Below are 20,920 nucleotides of genomic sequence, written 5' to 3' on the forward strand. Positions count from 1 at the left end.
CCATGGACATCCCAGATGGCTGAGCTTGCCATCGCAGTCCAGTCCTACCTTCCCTATCTGTGCAATATCATTATCTTCACAGCAAGAGGAACAAAGGAGACTTCATTATTAGGGCAGCTTGGGGGAACAAAGAAAGACTTTTGAAAGTGGGACCATAATGAGTATGTTGCATTCATGTGCACTTGGCTTCGCAGCTGCACAGCTGAGAGCAGTGGGGAAGTGGCACAGGCTGCTTCGGGTGCTCAGCACTCCTGCTCCCACAGCAGACATCCACATTGGAACTGCAGGAGCTGCCAAGTACAGGAGAGGCACGAGGAATTGCCCTGCAGATTGGCAGTAACTTGAGATCCAAGCCCTGCAAGCCTGGGGTGAGTTGCTGCAAAATGACTTTTGCTGGAGAGGTGGTAACATGGAGGAAAAGGAGGAAAACTTCTGGTCACCTCTCAGGGATCTGGTGTGCTGCTTCAGCTGCGTAACCTGGGAAAGCCACGTTAACTTATTGGGCCCTGTGATAATGCTTCACCCTCTTACTCCAAAAAATCATTTAACTCATGGTCAGAAACCATCCTGGCCCAGCAAGCACCTCAGCAGGCAGACATCCTGGGTACACAGCAGCACATCTCTGGTGCCCATTGCCTCGTGGCAAGAGAAGAGTACATGCTGCTGGCCAGCAATGGATTTTAGTAAAGCAGAGCGATTCCAGGGTGCAAAAGAATTGTTATACTCTTGCCCCAGAAGCACAGGATTAATATCCCCCATGTTGTAGGACGCATGTCATCAACCCCCTCCTCACATACTGTAAGATTTACTTGGGATTGCAACCACCACAGTCAGGAGGTTCTTTGCATGAGCAAATCAACACAGCCCCGATGAGCAGAGCTGGGCTGCTGCCCTCCACGGCTACAGCCATTAATAGCCATGAAATTACCCTTCCTGACAAAAAAAGGAAGCCAAACTGCACCACTCCTGAAGCTGTCTGTCTGCATTTGCACTCTAAATTTGCTGCCATCCCGCTAAGGCTGAGCTCCACATATCTGTGCATCTCTGTCTCAGCAACATTGTTATTTTGGAATTTATTTCTTGTGGAATAACTTCATTTATTTCTGGCCAAGGAAGAAGGCTGCTATAGAAAGCTGCATTTCCAATATAACTGAGAAATTTAGAGAAGTTTGTGAGCAAAATCCTTTGCTGACAGCCAAAGCACTTCTTGGGAGATAATATCATACAGAACAGTGTTGTTAGTAGTTGGATAATTAGTAGTGTTCCAAAAGTGATCTTCCTCTTTTCGTGCAAAGAAGATAATTGTTTGTTAATAAAATTATTATTATGATATCAGGATATTGAGCTTTGCTCGAGACCCGAGTCAGAAAATGGAAGGCTTTTCCATATTCCTCGGGCTTCATTAATAGCAATTAGCTGTATAGAGAAAAGGAGAAAGGAATTCTCTTTTGTAGGGAACTGCCCCAGAATTACACGCAGTGACAGACACCAACACAGCAGGCGGTCTCTGCTGGCAGTGACCAACCCCTGACAGCAACTGCCATCGTGCAAAGGAGGGGTGTGGGGCAGGAGGGGTGCTGGGGTGCAGTCCATCCTAATTGCAGGAAATGGCTGTGATGTGAGGCCAAGGCCAGAACCCCCGCGGGAAGCGGCAGATGGCTAAGAGGCCAAGCTCTGCTGCTGGCAGCGTCCCTAACGGCACACCAATTGGCCCCTTCCCCAAATCAGACAGCGGCAGGGTTCCAGCACGCGCCCCTTTTCCTCCCCATTCCCCTCCAGGCCCTGCAACCCACGGAGATTTCCTGCCGCGTTCCCTGCTCAGGTAGGACGCGGATGGCATTGGCACAGCGTTTCCAGCAGCATCCTCGGCCGCGAAGTTCAATAGAGAGATGCATCTCGCTCGCAGGTGGCCCCGCGCACGGGAAGGGCGGCTTTGCTCACCATTTTGCCATCACCCCAGGCCCGGCGCTGAGCGCTGACCCTCAGCCCGCACCCGCATCCCTCCGGCCCCATTGCTCCCGCGGAGCATCGCCGCCCCCCGGCTGCCATTGCCGCTCGCAGCGGGGCCTGCAGCGCCCGCCGGGCCCGGGGCTCGGCTTTATGCCCCTCCCGCGGTGCGAGGATGGGGGAGTGGGGGGGGAAAGGGAGATTTGTGCTATTTTTATATTTTTTGCTATTTTCCTATTTTTGCTATTTTGCAATTCTCCGCTCCCTCCCATCCCCTCCTCCTCCAGCGCCTCGCAATAAACGCTGCAGGTAGCCCTGAGCATTATGGGATACATCCTGCACATCCCGGCCCCGCCGGGCCGCCCGCCCTGCTCCTGCCCGGGGAAGCAGCACCTGCCCCGGCAGGGGCACCCCCGGCCCCGCTGTTCCCCCGGGTGGGTACCGGGAAGCGCAGCCCCGGGCCGCGAAGGGCTGAGGCCGCGCAGCCCCCGCGCAGCAGCGCCCACCCCCGCGCCGCTCACCTGGCGCTGGGTTCGGGGCTCGGGGCGGCGATGCTCGGATGCTCCGCGCCGCCCGCACAAAGAGCAGGAAATGGCTGCAGCAAGTGCACTTCCGCGGCTCTCCGCCGGCCCCTCCGCTCGGCGACGGCGGCGGTGGTGGCGGCGGCGGCGGGGGGAGAGCCCCGGCCCCCGCCGCGGGAAGGGCTGGAGCCGTGCGCTCCTCCTCCGGGGGATGCGTGGGGCCGCATCCCCGCCCCTCCGCCGGGGATGGCCCAGAGCGGGGGGCAGGAGGGGTACCGCAGCCTCCCCCGGGAGCCCCGGCGCTCGGGGAGCGCGGTGGGGGCCCCGTGAAGGCAGAGCCCGGCCGGGATTCGCCGTCGCGCTGCTGCGGAGGTTCGGGTTGCAGCCTCTCCTCCCCTCGCGGAGCTGTACCGCCGTTAGATTTTACCTACCGTGTTCCTGACAGCCGGCTGCGTAGCAGAAACCTGAGCGTGGAAGGGACCTAAAGCAGGAGGCAATCAGTGCCTTGGCTTGGAGCTCCGAGCCTCGTCTGAGTCAGCTCTGCATCCAAAAGATCTTCCTTTCGGCATTTTGGGCATCTGGCATTTCTTCACGGACAAGTTTCCTGTCCTTCTGCTCATGCTGCTTTCTAAAGCTCTTCAGATCCAGCGTGAAATCCAAACTGGACCTCTTACAGCCTGCAGAGCAGCAGCCCCACGTGGTCATCGATGCAAGCCCTGTGCGGGGCTTCGGTCATTTTCCGACAGTGCTCCCAGCTCTTGCTGCTGCCTCTAGAAAGACATCGATGGGTACCCAAAGACCACCGAAGGTCTTGAAATATAAATATATAATGTCTAGATAAATTTCCTTAGCTCCCCTGGCAGTGTGCTTTTCCTGAGCACCATTCTCTGCTCACAGTGGGCTGCCACTTGCCCCCTGGATCACAGGAACCCCTCCTGGGGCTGAGTTTGCTCAGGACTCAGGCTCCCCATGGGTGTTGGCTGGCTCTGCAGGGAAGCTTGGACACCAGGTCTGCCCTATAGCTCTGCTGCTGTCAGCTGAATGGATGCAGTGGGCTGAGGGTACCGGGGTGTGCAAGCTGTAGAAGGAGAAAGACAGTGTGAGAAACAGTCTTTGTGTTAATAGACAGACCCACACCTGGAAAATTCTGTTAATAGCATCTCTGGGAGCAGACCCTTCTCCTTCACCTGTGTTGCACTTCTCCTCTCTTACCTCTAACTCAAATATTTTGTAGCCATCATTCCCCTTTCTACTATTTATTGCTTATCAGAAAAATTCAGTAAGCGAGCATTATTACTGCAGGTCCAAGAGATCTAACAGCTAACATTGCTCTGAGGCTGTGGGTGAAACAAAGTCAGTACAACAAAACCATGGCAGTAAAAACTGTTGCTTCTTTCTTTAATATTAACCTTGCTCCCATTATCTGCCATGTCCACGGTGATGGGAATTCCATGAGTGTCGTGATATCATTTTAATTCTCTACTCTGTGCTTTCTTAGATCATTGGATAAAGAACGAGCTTCCTTACATTCATCTTGTAGGTCACTGCTGGATGGAAGGGCTGGCAGTGAGGGACAGGCCCCACACCACTGCAGTTACCTACATGGTATATAGATTTACCACCGTGCATTTATCACATTATGGCACTGTCCTTTTCAGATTCTTGAAGTCTCTCATAAATATTAGTGGGGGAATACCTTTGGGAGAACTCAGATATTAGTAACCCTGTTTTAGAAGGACCCAGAGAACTTAAAGCCATGACACCTGACATTTAGACTTGGAAATTTATGTGTCCATATGGTAAACTACCCAATTTGCTGAGATTATGAATACTTCCTAACCCCAATGAACCCAGCATGTCATGTAACCCCAGAACACAGCCAGAGCTCTGGGGAATGGAGATACCTCAGAAAGCCAGCTTGCTTCTTGGTGGGAAGGATGAGAAAGGGCAGGCTGTTCAATTATAAAAGCACACGAGTGGTTTTTGCATTGCTGCTAATGTATAGTGAAAACCACAGATGGGACGAAGTAATTTTATTGTCTGTAAAAATACATTTTATGTACATAGAAATACAGCTAAAGAAGACCAAACATATGACATTACAATGTTATTTTGCGCAGTGCTCCCGAGCTAATAAATATTACATTTATCTCATCAAACATAAATATAATCTCAGAAATGTCTCCTAGAAGAGCAATAGTGCTGCTACCCAATAGCAGCTCTGTCAGTCTCATCCGATCCCTGGTTGCTCCCAGCGAGCCAGAAGCTTGGCTTTGTGAGCATGCAGATAGCCCTGCCCCAGGCTGAGTGCCTCTGCTCAGGGAAAAGCCATTCCAGAGTGCCCTGCAGTGGTTCGGATTGTCTGAGTGGAGCAGGGGAGAGAATGGGGTTACAGCCAGCTGGCCTCACGCTTAGCTGTAAGCGTGCAGTTCAACACGTGTAGGGGCTGCTGGAAACTTCACTGTCCAAATGCCAAATTTAGCACCATGGGGACACGACAACAGGCTAACTTGGACTGAAAGGATGAGAGAGAGAAACTTAGCTTAACTTCACCATAGGCAAGAATTCAAAGATGTTTTATAGATGCTCATTTTCCACATATTGGTTCAGACTGCTAAAAGATTTCTGTGGAAGTCCTGGCTTGAAGGTGGCACTCTGACCCTGTGCTTTGGATTGACATCCTCTGCTCTGAGCTTTAGGATTTACCTTGCTTGGGAGAGTCACTCTGTGTGGTATTAGTAGGAGTAAAACACAGCAAATAATGTGGAAATAAAGCAAAGTTGGAAGATCTGGCAGGAACTGTCTTGCCTGTATCTATAAACATGAAAGGATTCTGACTCCTAAAAGCTACTCTAGAACCATGGATCTGAAAAACACCAGAAATTCAACCTCCTTCTATGAAGAAATAGTTTGACACAGGATATGTGAGATCATGGGATTACAGTATTTCCTTGTTCCATTTTTGTTGGCAAACGTCTTTGAACTTCTGTAACTACATGAGGAATTGCTGCTAGAAGTTTCAACCTCAAAGCTTCTGTAAACTGCTGTCACATAAAGTTTACCCATGTCCTAGCTTGCCCAAACACAGAAACATCAAAAACACATTTCGCATATATGCACATAATGTCTGTGAGTCCTTTTCACTTCCCTGGTTCTTGTTAATGCTTAGCAGAAAGTCCTGATCCCATTTACAAATGCTGCAGGACAGTAACACCCACACTTCTGGTTTGGAGGTCAGTTATGTCAAATCAGTGTCTGCCCTGCAGTGGAGATGTGGATGTTAACTGAAGTACCAACAGGTGGATATTGCTCATACCTTCTTCTGCTCTCACCACACACTGTGGAGCTCCTGGAGCACCGAGGCAGTCTGTTTGCATAAGACTTTCTTTCTTTGATCATTCCCTAGAAGATTCACCAGTTTGCTCGCAGAAGAGATGGAAGAGTCTTTACGTGTGATTATTCAGTTACTCTTTGAAGTAAAACTTCTCATTAGCACTGGTGCACTGATCATACACTCCGCATGTTTCCTCCTCACGTCACACTCATTCGGGAATAGGTTCCTCTGCCTCTCCCTGACACAGGATCCTTTCTGCTCCTGGACTGGAGGCACACAGCTCTCTGCCCTGCCATGTCCTCTATGCTCAGCTAGAGGAAGTTGGAGGTTATTTATTTATCTTCTGATTTAGAAAGACTGAAGAAAAAAAATCAATAGAAATTTTCAGATTTGAGGTTTTATTCCCCCCCCCAAAATATCTAAATGTGCATCAGAGTCCCATTTTCCCACTCACTGTAGAAATTTGAGGGAATTTCAAGACTCCTTAACACATTGCTTTTCCTCTTTCGTACTTACGAACTGTGGACACCTCTTCAGCTTTTGGGGTATCAGAATCCTGTTTCTGTTAAGCCACAGTTTCAGAGGAAGTCGCGTAAAGGGAGAACAAAACCACCTTAAAATGTCAGCATCAGAAATGCAGTCACTAAATCCAGCCTGTCCCTTTTTTATCCTAGGCTTATTCCTGTTCAGAGCTTTTAGGTCCAGCCCACTCTGAATTAGAGAGCCATGGAAATGTCTAAGTGTTCCTCCCTAGTCAAAGATAGGGTTGTTCCCCAGGGGAGACCTTCATTTGGGAGTTTGCAGAACTGGAACATCAATGCCAGATCTCGTAGCTTTGAGGCTGCATCTTCATGAGAAGTACACTTGCTGTGTTACATGTTGCAGGAACCTCTGCTCATCTGCTGGTTCTGCTTGTAAGATGCAAACAACATTCTTGGCCAAGCCAAACCCCATGTCTGCCTGTGCTCTGGAAGACCTGGGAATATCTCGTCTGTCTGGAAGTACGGGCCTCTGCCCTCTGCTTCTCCTCAGGCACACAGTAAGTTTCAGTGGTGGAAAGATTCATGTTAATGCTTTGTGCAGGGAAAATCCAGCCATCTGCCCTCTCAGGACTCTCTTAGCTACATGTTGCTGCCAGTGCCAGGATTACGGATCAAACTCAGAGATTTCACTCAGCTGATAAAGCAGAAGAGAAAAGGACGGGCGGTCTTCTTTCCTCTGAGTGAAGGAGAGAAAGAGAGAATGTTAATGTTGCTGTGGGAGGTATGGTGAGGTTAGAAAGGAAAACCTTGTGAAGATAGTGAGTTTTAACAAAAACAAAATCCATTCTTGCAGAGAAAGTGCCAACAGAAGAATGATGTTCCTTCTGCACCATGTTTCTTCTCTACCAATGGGAAGTTTCCCCAGAGGACATCAAGTACTTTGTAATGGGCTGGCTGTCATTTTTACCATCCACGTTAGAAGTGAGCACCACTGATTCATAGCTTTCTTAGGAAGCAAAATGCTGAATTAACTTGAGTTAGGTGCGCTGTGTAGACTTCTCAGTGATGTCAATGCACTGTGTAGAGACAGCAGCTTAAATAAGTGGCAAAGACCTGAAGATTTAACTCGTTTTGCTAACACAGATAATAGCTACAGTGTGCCTCATCTCCAGCACTGTGTCTCGTATTAATGTGTGAGGTGTAAACTCTCCTAAATACCCAAGGGGAGAGAGCTCTTGTTGGGAAGCAGTGCTTTCACAGTGAAATACTAACCATGCTCCAGCAGTGGCTCATCACCTCATAAATAGCCTTGGAGGCCAACTTGGGCTTGTAGAGCCGAAACCCTGCATTGATTTCTTCCACCACTTCTCCATTGGTGCGATTCTCATAGGGCATTTTGCCTTCACTGAAGACCTCCCACATGAGCACTCCTAAAGCAAACAAATGGGAACAATTACAAAGACACAGACAACATTCTCAGCAGGCCCACAGCCCCCTTCCACCCGCTCAGCTTTGCAGTGCAGTGTTGGTGTCTGTTACTTGAAAAAGCATTCTTGCTCAGATTTGAAGCACACATCAGAAAAATCAGGGCCCAACACAGCTGTACAGTGCAATCATGGTGGAATTTCAAAGGATTGCAGCACATATTTTCTCTTTTCCTAGACACTCATATAATTTCCTATGATTATCGTTCAGAGCAGTACAGAAACTTGTGCTTATCCAGTGCAGTAGATGATAGGCAAAGATAAAACAACTGTGGACATTGGCCAGAGTTGGCCATCAGATCAGAAAAGGTCTGCAGATAAAGTGAGTACAAGTTCTGGTGTTATTACTAGGCTTGCTTTCTTTGGTCATCTGGTGTCAAACTGTGTTCACAATGTAAAGAAAGGAGAGACAGACAGACAGACTGATCTGACATAGAGTTGTATAACACTGCAGTCAGCTTTGCTAAAGAATGCTTGCTTTCTAGCTTCTAATTCTTCAGACAGGGAGGTGCAATGAGATTGCAGCCCCTCACCAACATCAAATATTAACTCTGCTGAACACCAAGCACTTGTACTGCCCCACTGTGCAGATTCCCAGCACTGAGAATTTCTCCCACCCATTTTGTTCTCATGGGCACAGCAGGACTTCAGGCCTGGCAGAAGGGATGATTGCACTGCAGAGTAGAGGAGCAGAAAGCTTCTCACAGTCAAGAGACCATGACATGACAGAGGAATCCTCTTATGCAAACCCCACTGGAGGGGCAGATAATGAGTCTGACAGATGTACTGCATTGGTGCCTGCAGATTTTGTGAAGGGCTGACTGGTGCACACACAGCTCACAGCTATTTCACTCAGCCCTGACACTGGTGTGAGCCAACTCCACCCAGCTTGGCTGGGCTGTAAAACTGAGTATACCTTTTGGAAGCATTTGGCTCTTATAGGGACCCTAAATGTGAAATGCCACTCAGGCGGTTCCTGGTTTGTAAAGCACATGAGCATTCTTAGCAAGGCATTGTCTCATCCCATGTCACTGCCACTTTGCTGTGAGGTGTCAGAGCTGGCCCTGATGGCAGTGTTGCCCCTTGTTGTTATGTGGGAAGTGCTGACAACCTCCTCCATGTGCCAGGGGACACAGAAGAGGAACGGTGCTATGGAAGCATCTCTGGGTTGGGTTCTCAAAGGAGCTCCCACCGCACTGCTGATAACCCACCCCAGGGATGCATCACCCACAGCATCAACCACGCACGGCTCCCAGGGAGGGCAGAGGGAAGCACAGAGCTCACGAGCACAGACTAGCCAAAGGTTTAATCCTGCATTATTTACTGCGAGGCACGGAGCTGAGTGGCACCCCATTGACTGTGTGCTGTGCTCCGCACACTGCACCGATTCATTCTGCACTGCTGCTATTCGCATGTTAGCTGGAGGTGGGCCAGGCACATCAGTGTGCCAGATCAACAAGCCAGGGAATAGCCTTTGTTATCTCCAGTGCCAATGGCTGTGGGGAAAAAACATACAGCAGCTTTCTTATCTATGAGGATCCAGAAAGGAGATCGAAGAACAGATGCAAATCATAAAACAATGCATTGGGGAGTGAGAAATTAGGTGAGAAAAGGTCAGCACTGAAATAATATTTTCAGATCAACAAAAAGCAGACAGAGTCAGCAAAAACAAACTCTGAGAGACAGAGGGTTTGAATGAAGCTTTAGTGCTTTGGTCTGGTGATCAGAGAGATGAAATGCCTAAATGTCTGTATTTCCTTTTTCATAGAAACCTTCTGACTCTTCTACATTTTCTTGGTCACTCATTCTGTAGCATCAGATAATAGAGATTGTTTCTTGGTATTATATCACACTGTACAGGTACAATACATTATATTGGCAGTATCTGGAGTGCCTCAGAGTGTGTAGGTGGTTTACTGTTCCTGCCTGTCTTTCACCTAGGTGATTTAGGCTTGCTTTTCCAAGCTACTATTCATGCTGTTGGAACTGTTGGAACCCTGAAGATGTAGTGTTCAGAACATTTTATTATAGCACTAAGCCCTTCAGTCTTTCTGAGCTGATATTTCATCCTTTTTTCCCATTCTGATGAGGGTTTCTTACCAAATGACCAAACGTCTGATTTGGTGCTGTAATTACTGTAGGAGAAAACCTCTGGGGCAGACCATTTAACTGGAAACTTGGTCCCCGTGGAGCTGGTATACTGATCGTCAAGAACAATCCTGGAAAAGGAAAAGAAGGGAGCGTGCTGAGCAACCCCAGTACCTCACCACAGCCCCACGTGTGCAGCCCTGTGGCATCTCGTTGTCATTACCTTGACATCCCGAAGTCAGACACTTTGACCACTTGAGATTCCCCCACCAGGCAGTTCCTAGCAGCCTACAAAAACAGAAAAGCAGAAGGTCAGTGCTGAAGGACTATCGCTGCCACATCATTGCTTTTATCCTGTTTTACGCAGCGCTTCAAAATAGGAAAATCAGAGTGGTATCCTACTATACAAAGAAGGTGAGAACTTTAAGTCCTAGTGCTTTCTGTACGTTGCATAGCCAGCATGCGCCCATTGCCAGCAAAGCCATTCAGCCATCAGTCGGATGCATGCCTTTGCTGCCCAGAAAGAGCAGAGAAGGACTGAAATATCCACAGCTGCCCACAGTCCTGCAGTAAAATGGCAGCAGTGAATGAAGCAGCTTGCTGACCACTGCAATTAAAACTATTTTATCAACAATGCATGTTGTTTATGCCTATGTAAGAACAGGTCTTTTTGGTATCTTTGCTGTTTTAGACATGAAAAGCGGTGAGATTCTGTGAGCTGTGGGAAGTAAAAGAGTCCACTGAGACAAGGAAATAAAATTTATGTTCTTGTTTCTTCTCTCCCAAACACAACAAAGGGAAACAGATTTATCAGTGTTCCGAAGGATGCTTTTTCTTTCTAAAGCTTTGGTGCTGCTTCTGCAAAAAGAGGAGATATTGTTCTTCTGCCAGTGGATAGGCAGGAGGAGTGTGAAAGCTGAAAGTAATGAAGAGAGAAAGTCCAGCTGGAGTGGAGAAGAAGTCTGCATGGAAGCAACGTACCAGGTCTCTGTGGATGACAGAATTTTGTTCCAGATAAGCCATTCCTTCGCACACATCCAGGCACATTCCCAGGAGGGTTTCTTTTGAAAAACTGCCCCTCTGGCTCCTGAGGTAGTCAGACAAGCAGCCGTGCTCCATGAACTCGAACACTAGGCATATGGGAGTGTTCTCAAAGCATACTCCATAAAGCTGGACTAGTTTGGGGTGAGACAGCTTCCTGTGGGACAAAGAGAGGAGGTGGAAAAAGAGGTTGAAATCTGCCCTGTCCTTTCTGTGCTTACAGAAATTGTGCTTACAGAAAATGACCAGTTTTGTCACCCTGCTGCATTCTTCTCTCTGCAAAGACCGACTATCAAGGCAGAAAAGAGAAAACATGTAGACCGTGTCTAACTTCAAGCTGCTTAGCATTAAGTATATCTCATTTCAATGGTAATGATCACCATAAGACATTCCTGCACTCATAATCATCCAATCAAACAATGAAAAAAATGTTTCTTCCTACTTTGAAGAGAGAGAGATGTAAAAACTACCAATAAAGGCAATAACATCAGGTACAGATATTGTCAGCTGTGCAAATAAAAACAAAGAGAAAAGCAGGCAAGCTTTTAAAATAAAATTTCCCTCAAATTTTGAGATGTCTTAATCTAATTATTTCTGACAAAAACACGTGTCTCTCCAAAATGCATGAGGAATGAACACTGCCTTCTAGAGCAGCAGAAATATAGAAGACGGTTCTGGATATTGATAGACATACAAGCACAGGAATTCACCTACACTTTGAACTGCATTCCCTTGTAACCCCCAGAGCAGACAGATCTGTCTATGCTATCTCTCTATACTGTTTAGCTCAATAGTAAATAATGCAAAATTAAATTCCCCATTCATATTCCTGAACATTATCACAATGCTTTGGCTCAATCTACTGAGTAGAGGATCTGGTTTTTGTAGTGAATGTACTGCTTACATCAAGACCTTAGCCTCCTCGATGAAATCCTCTTCAGACATCGCTCCTTCACGAATGGTCTTTATGGCAACTTTTGTCTTCTCCAGCCAGTAGCCAAGGTAAACCACCCCAAACTGACCACTGCCTATTTCCTGCACACGGGTGAGCTCAGAAGGATTAATGACCAATTTTCCTGTTGATTGTAAGAGAAAGAATAAGAATCGAGCAGAAAAAGAAAAGGCTTTTGTGAGTTAAACATTAAGACAGGACTCTAAGTGGGAGTTTCTGACTCTGACTTAAATCATCTGTGTGACTTTTGGTGGCTCATATCACTAGTCCATGCTGCAGTTCATGTACCAGAATAACAACATTCCCATTTTTTCCTCTATTTCTTTTGTCTATCCAGTTCTTCAGGGAGGACTGTTTCTAATGCATGTATATACTACTATGCACATGTTTCTCAGTTCTCTTGATGCTTCCAAGAACTACAATAATGTTTGGAATGGTGCAAAGTAAAGATCTGAAGAAAACTATTGTACTGATGGTCACATGAGAATTCTTCATTCTCCATGGGGATATTCAGATTCACCCAGATAACCAAGGAGGTGTGTGATTCCCATATGGTGAAGAGAGTAACTCCATACCATAGCTCAGCCCTGCAGTGATTGGGGCCTTCTTCTTCCAAGAGGACACTGCGTACCGCAAACGAGTAACAAGACCTGAATAACAGAAGGAAAGATGGGTTCCAGTTATTGTCACAGTTATGGGGAGTGTGGCTGTTCTTCTCCCCAGAAGGGAGTCAGGATACTTGCAGCAGATTTACTGTACTGAGTTCTCAGCTCCACTTGAGGGCAGCTGAATCTCTATTCAGTGCAATTTCCTGCCTGCTCAAAGGAAGCCAGTTCTGATCAGTTTCAGCTTATTTTTTATTCTTGCTCTGTCAGCAAGTATGAGTCTATATTAACTGATGAAATTCCATATTATACATTTATATTTTTGAAGCCCATGGTTTCCCTTGGTACTCTGAGCTGTAGTCTTTGATGACTCCCATGTTTGGCTATGGATCTTGGCCATGCCCCTAACTTTGTGTCAAATCAAGGCCCAGGGATATGCCACCTCCAGGGCAAGAAGGCACTGCAGTTTATCTCAAGCAAGTAGCTTGTCTAGCAGTTGCTGACACACTCCCACAGAATCCTGAGAATGAAAGGGCTCTCTATTGTTTGCCTGTATGACATCTGCATTAGTCATACTCAGAAGGATCGCCAGAATGAAGAAGTTGGAAGCTTAGCCAAGATGGTCATTTTACAGACATTCAAGTGACAGGGTAACATTTCAGTGTAAGGATGGAGGGATTGAGAGTCTTCCTTCCTTGAGAGCAGTCACCTGGCTACATGGTGAAACAACTTCCCTAGCTGGCATCAGCATTCACTTACCTCCTGCATTGTGCTGATGGTAGTTGATGAGTTCAGGGATGCAGTTGAAGACGTGTTTTTCTGCCAAATAATATCTTTTGGGAAAGTCAGTTGTCTCATTGATGTGGTAATGTTTTATAACAGGATTGTTATCCGTGCTGAAAAAGATGAAGTTTTCTTTGAGAAAAAAAGGTAGGAATTTGGGGTATAGATGAAGAGAGCAAAGCAATGAGACAACCTTCCTTACAGTGAATGGTTGAGGAGCGAGGAGTGAGCTGCAATGGCTAGTGAAAACTGTACTTCTATGTTCTCCCTCTCACTGATAGATAGCCTCAACTCTAGAGAGGCTGAGTTTTCTCTATAAGAACAGGTTGAGTACTGTGTTCCTCTGTCTCTTTCTGAAACAAAACTTTCTGCCCCAGGACAGAAACCCTTTCGCTGGTCCTGTATTATCCACTTCAGATGAGTCCAGCACATAGCCTGCATTGATCCTACAGACACTTCAGCTGGGGAGGAAATTTCAACAAAATTACAAGCCTGGTGATGTCGGAGGGACAATTTATAGGCACTTATTTTGATGCAGGGTGAAGTGGAGCCTTTAATATGCTTTGCTTTGAGAACAGCAGCTAACTCTTCTGCCTTTTTTGGAAGCATTTTTCTCTATCATTTTAATGAGCCTTCTGCTCTATCTTCATGATGCCAAAACAACTACAGAGATTACTCTCTCATAGAAGCCATTTCATTGATGTAATTGATGTGAAAAGCTGCTGAGCTCAGCTGTACCTCAATGCTTTGGTGAAAACAGAGACTGTGTACATTCCAGGCTGCCTTGAATCTCTCACCATGAAGGCACCTTCTCTACCCTGTAACAAGATCAGAGGAGAGAAAACTGGTTAGAGACATCACAGAAAAAGAAGCAGGCCAGAGGCAAAGCTCTGCTCGTTTCAGCCCTGTCTACTGCTCAGATGTGAGGATTTGCTGAAGATGTTGGAAAAAAAACGGAGCTCTGAGCCACTCCATGCTCTGCCCTGGTGTATGCTTAGGGACTGCAGGTACACCCAGCTGATATTTCTTGGGTGCCATGTATTTTTAGCTTGATTTCCTGAGGAAATGGGACTTATGCAATCATGTTGAGTATGTGTGGGTGTAGGCACACATGAATGCACGTCTCTGTTCCTCCAAGCTTCTCCTCTAGAAATTCTGATTGCTTTCAACCTTATCTGAGAGAACACTGGTGATCTTAATTTCAGACAAGTTCAACGAAAATGGGCAGCTGAGTGGAGAGGCAAACCCTGCTATGTGCCCTCCACAGAGAGCAGTTACAGGATGAGGGTGCTACTTATTCAACACCAAAGAAACCATATGAGAGCATACAAGAGATAATTTACCAGTGTACCAGAAATAGGAAAAGCTTGGACAAGATCCTTTGTGCTCACAGATACACCAGCCAACCAGTACCTAAATATAACTGCTTAGGAAAGCAGGCTACCTCCGCTCAGGCACTCATAGAACAATTTTCCTTTCTAATTTTTCACTGTAATTGTTTTCTACTCATGTGAATGCTAAAATGTTCCATAGGCCTGCAGGGCCAAACAAACACCAACGAATCAGATAGCAGAGGAGAAGATTTAACATAACAGTTTGGATGCAATATGCTGTGCTGACTGTACACTGATAATAAAAAGCAGATTTTTTTTATGTGTGCAGATAAAGATACTTTTATATCTGGCTCTTCAAACACTTGAGTATGTTTGCTTTGCTTTACCTGATGGAATCCCTCCACTTACATGTGCCTTCTCTCCTTTTCTATATGTGAAAACAAAAAATAGATTTCCTTCATTTCAACACTGCTAATATTGACAGCAGACATGCATCAACCCGTGGCTGTCTTTTGTCTGACAAAGCTGGAAGGAGCTTTATCAGCTTTACCAGACAAATCCCACCCGCAACACGTGGTGCAAGGCTAAGCCATCAAGTGCAGCCTGTCTCAACCTCCTGCTGGCACAGGTAGAGGAGAGTTGGGGGTAGCATCCTGCTGAGCTGCTTTCAGTGCCATTCTTCCCTCTCACATGGGAGCAAGGCTGGCCAGAGACCACTCATGTGCTTGGCTGCATGTTTGGAGGGAGCTGTGAGGGAGGGGAGGTTTTGAACCAGAAGTGTCTGCAGCCAAACAGGGGTAGCAGCCACAGAAGAGCTGTGATGGAGGGATCAGAAGGAAAAATAAGCTCACTAAATCCTGCATGGTTACATCCTGTAGGAGTTCATAGGAGATAAGAGATTATTTTAAAGCGCACAAAAATAAGCTCCTATTTTCATACAGTAACTGTCATCCAGCATTTTATTCAGGCCTCCTGTTAGTGTAAGAGCTGACGCTGTAAAAACTGACATTGTGTTTGTGTGGAAAATTTGAACAAGAAGTGTACTCTTTTTATTTGCATGACAATCTTCACTGGAAAACTCTGTTTCTACTGAAAGATGAGACGCATGCACGCACATACACAGAGCTAAGCATAACCCCAACCCGTACTTTTGGCTCTCACCCAAAATACTTCAGCACAAGATTAGTTTGGTTTTCAGGGAACTACTGGCATTCTCAGGCCTCCAGCAGCGTTGTGATGAGCTACAATCTGAGTTTTCAGCCAACGCTGTTCCTGAAAAGGCATTTTCCATCATCTCACTGCCCTGGGTGAGGGTGGCACAGCTTGCTACCCGCCGCTGGCTGCTGTGGTGTCGGGGGCTGCTGGTGCCTGGATCCCCACCAGCCCCGTGCCATGCATGGCCCAGGGACAGCAGCCCAGCAGGGACCTGGAGCTCAGTTCACCCTTGCACAAAGCGGCACTCATGGGCTGCTCCTCAGTTCTCATTAATTAATTATTATCGCCCGTCTGACCTGTACGTAAACACCTGCTTACCTCATCCCTGAGGAGCATTTCTGCTTTGCTTCTGTTGATGTTCTTATTGTACCATCTGAAAACAGCAAAAGACTGCGCGTCAGCATTTCTGGGTTATTAAAGTTCCTGCTGAAAAGCCTCTGCACTGAGAGACTCCAGCACAAGTGACAACACTGCGTGGGGTGGGGACCTTTGAGGTTTGCAGCTTCTGTAACAAATCCAGCATTTAGAGTTACAACAAAAACATAGGCACAACTTACTCATATATTTGCAGGTTCTCAGGTGATTTTTCCGCCAGGTAGCTACTTGGCACATAGCCTTCATGCCTGTGAAAATGTGACATAGCGCGTGTGAGCTACAGACAGGATTTTGTCTGCATCTGTGGGAGTCAGGCCTGAAAGATTTGTTGGCCAGAAGCCTTGTTCTTTGCATGACAGAAATGCTGGGTTTTATGTATTTTGTAGTGTTCCTGGGAGATGGAAACAACTGATATCCTCCCCAGCCCAGCTAAACAAAGCAAACTGAGGAGAAATAACGCACGACCTCCATCACTGTTCATACTGAGGATCCTATAGTTTAATTTTTCTGTGTTAGTTATCCCTACAGCGTGCATTCCAGCTTCCACAAGTTTTTCCCCAAAAGTTTGACAGCAGGTATCAGTCTGAGCTAAGGATTGCTCTTGGAAAAATCAACGTTTGGGTCCTTTTTCTTCATCTGCCTACATACAAGCAGCATCCAAGTGAAGGAGCCTTCCATCGCTCTTTCCTCTATGTATCAGAAGATACTTCACAAAGGTTGTACTAGAGGCCAGCATATATGCTAGTGGATAAGCAAATTGGACTTAGAAAGGATGTGTAAATTTGGTGTTGAAAAGGGACTTACCCATTCTTGTCTTGAATCAGCCACCAATGTTCCTCAGAGCTGTCAATCACATGGTATTCCTCGTTGTATTGTAACGTCAGCTCCTGTGGATTCTGGGCTTCATAGTCGTATATGGCCATGACTAAGGTTTCCTTCGTATTTAGCAATGATTTCTACACCAATTAGGAAAAACGCTCATCATATTCATGTTCATAAATGGCAATGGCATGCTCTCTGAAATGATATTCCCCCAATGAGACTGGTGTGCTCCCTACTCAGTCTGCTGGGCTCAATGCCTCAAGGCGAGGAGAGCAGCCCAGGTGCTTGCGAGGGTATGTTGGCAACATGACATTTTTAGCACTGTTGAGCAATGGATTTTACACATAATTCCACATGCACAGAAAATAGTTGTCTAGCTCTTTTAGGCTTAGGACAGAATTAACCCTGTCTGATCCGATTTTCACAGATGTTTCCTAAACTCCCATTAAAAGATACCAGTGATAAAATCTCCTTGCTCTTCTTAGATGGACCTAACAACCTCACAGCTCCTCACTTCTTATTGTGACTTTTTCCATCCACAAGTGGATTTTGAAAACTGCTTATTCTGCTCCTCGTTGTAGAAGCTTTTGCAGATATGAAAGCTTTTCTCGTATCCACACCCTTTCCCAGTTTCCCTTTCTACAGAATGAAAAAACCCCACCACATTTGAAACTTCCCTCACCACTGGAAAGCTATTTGTAACACCAAGCCTTCTTTGAAGGACTGAACCCAGTGCAGTGGGTTGCTGCTGATTTATAACTTATGGGAAAAAAGAAAAAGAAAAGAAAAAAAAAAAAAAAAGGAAAAGAGAAGAGAAAAGCCCAGAGAATATTATCATATTATCACAGTTGACATTCTAGGTCACTGCTCCATGGTGAACATTACTGAACATATTTCCACTGCTGCTAGTTAAACATACAGGACACTAAGGACAGGGTTGCATGCCTTGCTGCACTCACCCAGTTATCTTCAGGGGTGGGAGGAAGAGGCTTCTTTGAGGCTGAAATGAAATCAAGAAAGCTAATTTGAATCAGATATAGACAAATCCTACAGAAACAGAATAGCAAGCCTTGGTCATTTAGAGTAAGATGTACCGACAGCTGCACCTGCACAGTGACTCTCAGCAACATAGCACGGGTTTGAAACTGATGTGCAGATTGTAGAGGGAATCACAGAAATACAAGGGGAAAAAAAGTCTTGAGTGTAAAATGACTGACTTTCCTATCTGCCAGCACTTACGTTGCCATTGATATACACAAGAAATATGGGAAGGACAAAATAGGACACATGGGAAGGAGTGCAAATATCTTAAAAAGTTGTTGTTATGGTTTATTGAAGGACCACAGCTGATCAGGTTATTAGATTTCAGTCTCACTTCTCAGACAGAACAAAGCATTCCACAGAGGAAAATATTAATTCAAAACAAAGAGTAACAGATGTAGTGAAAACTAAGCCAAAACAAGGAATGTCCAAAGGAGACAGCAGCATGTCTTTTGATCAAAATGTAACACGGTATACATTCATGTTCTTCACAAGATAGATTTAATCTTTTTCTTTTTCTAGGAATAAATATTTTCAGGGCCAAGATGCTCTTAGAGAAATCTCATACCAGTTTTGGTGGGGTCATACTCTATACAGCCAACTGCCATCTTCTCTGTCTGAGCACAGCATCTCCACTTGCCGTCTATCCAGAAATCTGGATGATACTTTGAGACCAAGCTGTTGTTGCTTCTGGTTTCTGGAAAGTGTTGGAGTAACAGAAAAAAGGAGGAAAAAGCGGATTTGTTTGTATTGATGTAATCTCTGAAAGATACGTAGAACTGAACAGAAATAATCGCACTAAAGAATCTTATATTTTTTCAAACCATTATTCTTTGTGAATATTATCTGCTTCCTCCATTTCTCTCTTCAAACTGTTAAACACCAAAACCACAGAAAGAAGGTTTCAAAAACAGAAAGAAAACCCAGTACACCAGGTACTGAAGATTCTCATAGCAAACTGCATCTCTGCAGTATGTATATACATGGGACACAGACTCTGCTGCTTTGGCTCAGTGTTCAGAAGGAGCTGCACCAGTTGGGATTCACCAGCTCTAAATATTTTTGCACTTGTAGATGCCAGCTGTGGATCTCTGTATGAGCAGTCAAAGGTCCTTCTGTTTGAAACTATTTGCCATAATAATTTTCTTAAAAAGACAAAAAATAAAAGTAAAAATATCCTGGCCTGTTTCTTTTTGATCAGTTCAAATAAAATTGTTGTTGACCACTCTCAAATTGCCTCAACATGCTGAACTAGAGGAGGTGATAAAGCAGAAACTTGGAACAGGTACATCCTGGAAGGGGAATAACTGCTTGTAAGACTGAGTGTATGAACTTAATAATAACTCAAACAGGCTCAATGTTTTCAAAATGAGTTAAACAGCAGCTCATGTTAAAAAGCAGGAGGAAGCTACAAGGGAATCAGGGTGCAATTTTCATGTAACTAAACAACCTCTTCCTTCTGCACGCAGCGGTTGGTTATTGTACCTTCACTTCAGAATCATTGTAATGAACCACAGAACAATTCAAGAGGTGAACAGGAAATGAAAGCTACCCACAAAAATGTTTCTTAATAATCATGATTCTCTAAGAAGGTTGTCATCTAAACAAAGTAGCTATTAATCGGTGCTGAGAAATCTTCTACCCAGAAAATATTAAGCATTATACGTCCAAATTTTCCAAAGGTTTTGAGATCACACCCACAACATTTGCACATGTGTTTGATTTCATAACCGTATTCCCAATGACCACTTTGCATGGTTAGATGTAAGAAATCAACTCCTCTTGCATGTTTTCTTGGCATTTCAGCTGTTGAGAAAAATGACCTGGGATAAGTAACTTCAACAATGAAGTGGGCTTAGGGGTTCTGTTACCTTCCTTCAGTGTAAAGACCCATCTCTGCCGGCTCTCACGATTGGGTGCAAACACGTAGAGGATGTAGTTATCATGGACAATCTAGAGAGGGGAATAAAGATGGGAGCCAGCCATTAGAAATAATCCTGGGTATACTGGGCATGGTAGGACCTTGGAAAGAAACAAGCAGCACTGCCCATGTCAACTACATAAATCCATGCAAAACAATGCTGTGAAAAGTGGAGTATGTAGGGCCTGTTCAGAGGTATCCCATAACCTCAATGCCTTTCACTTACCTAAAACTGAGTACAAAACTTGATCAAGAAAGAATTCTAGTCGGGTATTTTTTTTTTTTTAATTATTATTATTTTTTTAATCGATTTTTTGTTGATAAGAAATGCCAGTGAAATCAATGGAGACGTTGCAACTTCAATCTGCGCAGAAGCCAGCCCACCACATGCTGGCTGTAGACCTATTCTTCTGAAACATCTCTGGGGAAATGACATCTGTTTCTCAGCCATTTCTTTTAAGACACCTTCACTTAAAATCTAAGAGCCAAGTTTAGCTTTTCTGGTCAGTATAAATCCGAAGCAATGCCCTGGGAATTTGCTGTACTACTATCGCTCTAAAGTTTTTGATAGCTTTCACTAGGATTATGGTGGGAAAATAAGAAACTAGAGCAGATGAGCAATGAGCACTCAGGATGCTGGTTTCATAAACTTGTCCTTAGTGATGAACAAATGATGGAAGAGAAATACAGAACATTCGTGAGGTTTCAGACTAGGGAGTGAAATCATCGCAGAAACAAAAATGACTCAGAAACTGAATCAGATGACTACATTTGGGCCTAAAATGTGATGTCACACATAATCTATGTTTCTTTTCCAATATTTATCTCAAGAATTTACATCCAAATGAGGCCCGGTCTCTTTGATGCACAAACACTTTGAAAGAACTTCAACCAATGTCTTTAAACAGAGATTTCTAGAAGACAGCATTTGTTTTTTCAAAGCTTAAAGCAGTGTAGGTGAGGCAACGTTAATAA

The 20,920-nt window shown here is 45.2% G+C and overlaps 2 protein-coding genes across 5 annotated transcripts in view; both read right to left on the bottom strand.

Annotated features, from left to right (window-relative positions):
* CYFIP2 (cytoplasmic FMR1 interacting protein 2) overlaps positions 1–3,114 on the bottom strand; it is a 49,715-nt gene extending 46,601 nt beyond the window's left edge. For 2 of the 4 annotated variants that reach the window (XM_046900440.1, XM_414567.8), the window contains exon 1: positions 2,900–3,114. The gene's annotated coding sequence lies outside the window, so the exon portion shown is untranslated. Of the gene's footprint in view, positions 1–2,468; positions 2,623–2,899 lie in introns of those variants that run through there. The other 2 variants (XM_025154984.3, XM_025154979.3) reach the window with 1 other exon arrangement.
* Positions 3,115–4,486: 1,372 nt separating this feature from the next.
* The window catches only part of ITK (IL2 inducible T-cell kinase), a 30,163-nt gene continuing 13,729 nt past the window's right edge, over positions 4,487–20,920 (bottom strand). The window contains exons 3-17 of the mRNA XM_414568.7: positions 19,896–19,977; positions 18,593–18,721; positions 17,943–17,983; positions 16,966–17,117; positions 16,344–16,409; positions 16,105–16,159; positions 13,976–14,055; positions 13,214–13,350; positions 12,425–12,499; positions 11,802–11,973; positions 10,838–11,054; positions 10,080–10,144; positions 9,869–9,987; positions 7,557–7,714; positions 4,487–7,020 (exon numbers count right to left, since the gene is read on the bottom strand). Of these exons, the coding sequence (XP_414568.3) occupies positions 6,949–7,020; positions 7,557–7,714; positions 9,869–9,987; positions 10,080–10,144; positions 10,838–11,054; positions 11,802–11,973; positions 12,425–12,499; positions 13,214–13,350; positions 13,976–14,055; positions 16,105–16,159; positions 16,344–16,409; positions 16,966–17,117; positions 17,943–17,983; positions 18,593–18,721; positions 19,896–19,977 (1,620 nt within the window). The 3' untranslated portion in view covers positions 4,487–6,948. The remainder of the gene's footprint in view (positions 7,021–7,556; positions 7,715–9,868; positions 9,988–10,079; positions 10,145–10,837; positions 11,055–11,801; positions 11,974–12,424; positions 12,500–13,213; positions 13,351–13,975; positions 14,056–16,104; positions 16,160–16,343; positions 16,410–16,965; positions 17,118–17,942; positions 17,984–18,592; positions 18,722–19,895; positions 19,978–20,920) is intronic.

Source organism: Gallus gallus, chromosome 13, assembly GCF_016699485.2.
Source record: "Gallus gallus isolate bGalGal1 chromosome 13, bGalGal1.mat.broiler.GRCg7b, whole genome shotgun sequence".
Lineage (NCBI taxonomy): Eukaryota > Metazoa > Chordata > Aves > Galliformes > Phasianidae > Gallus > Gallus gallus.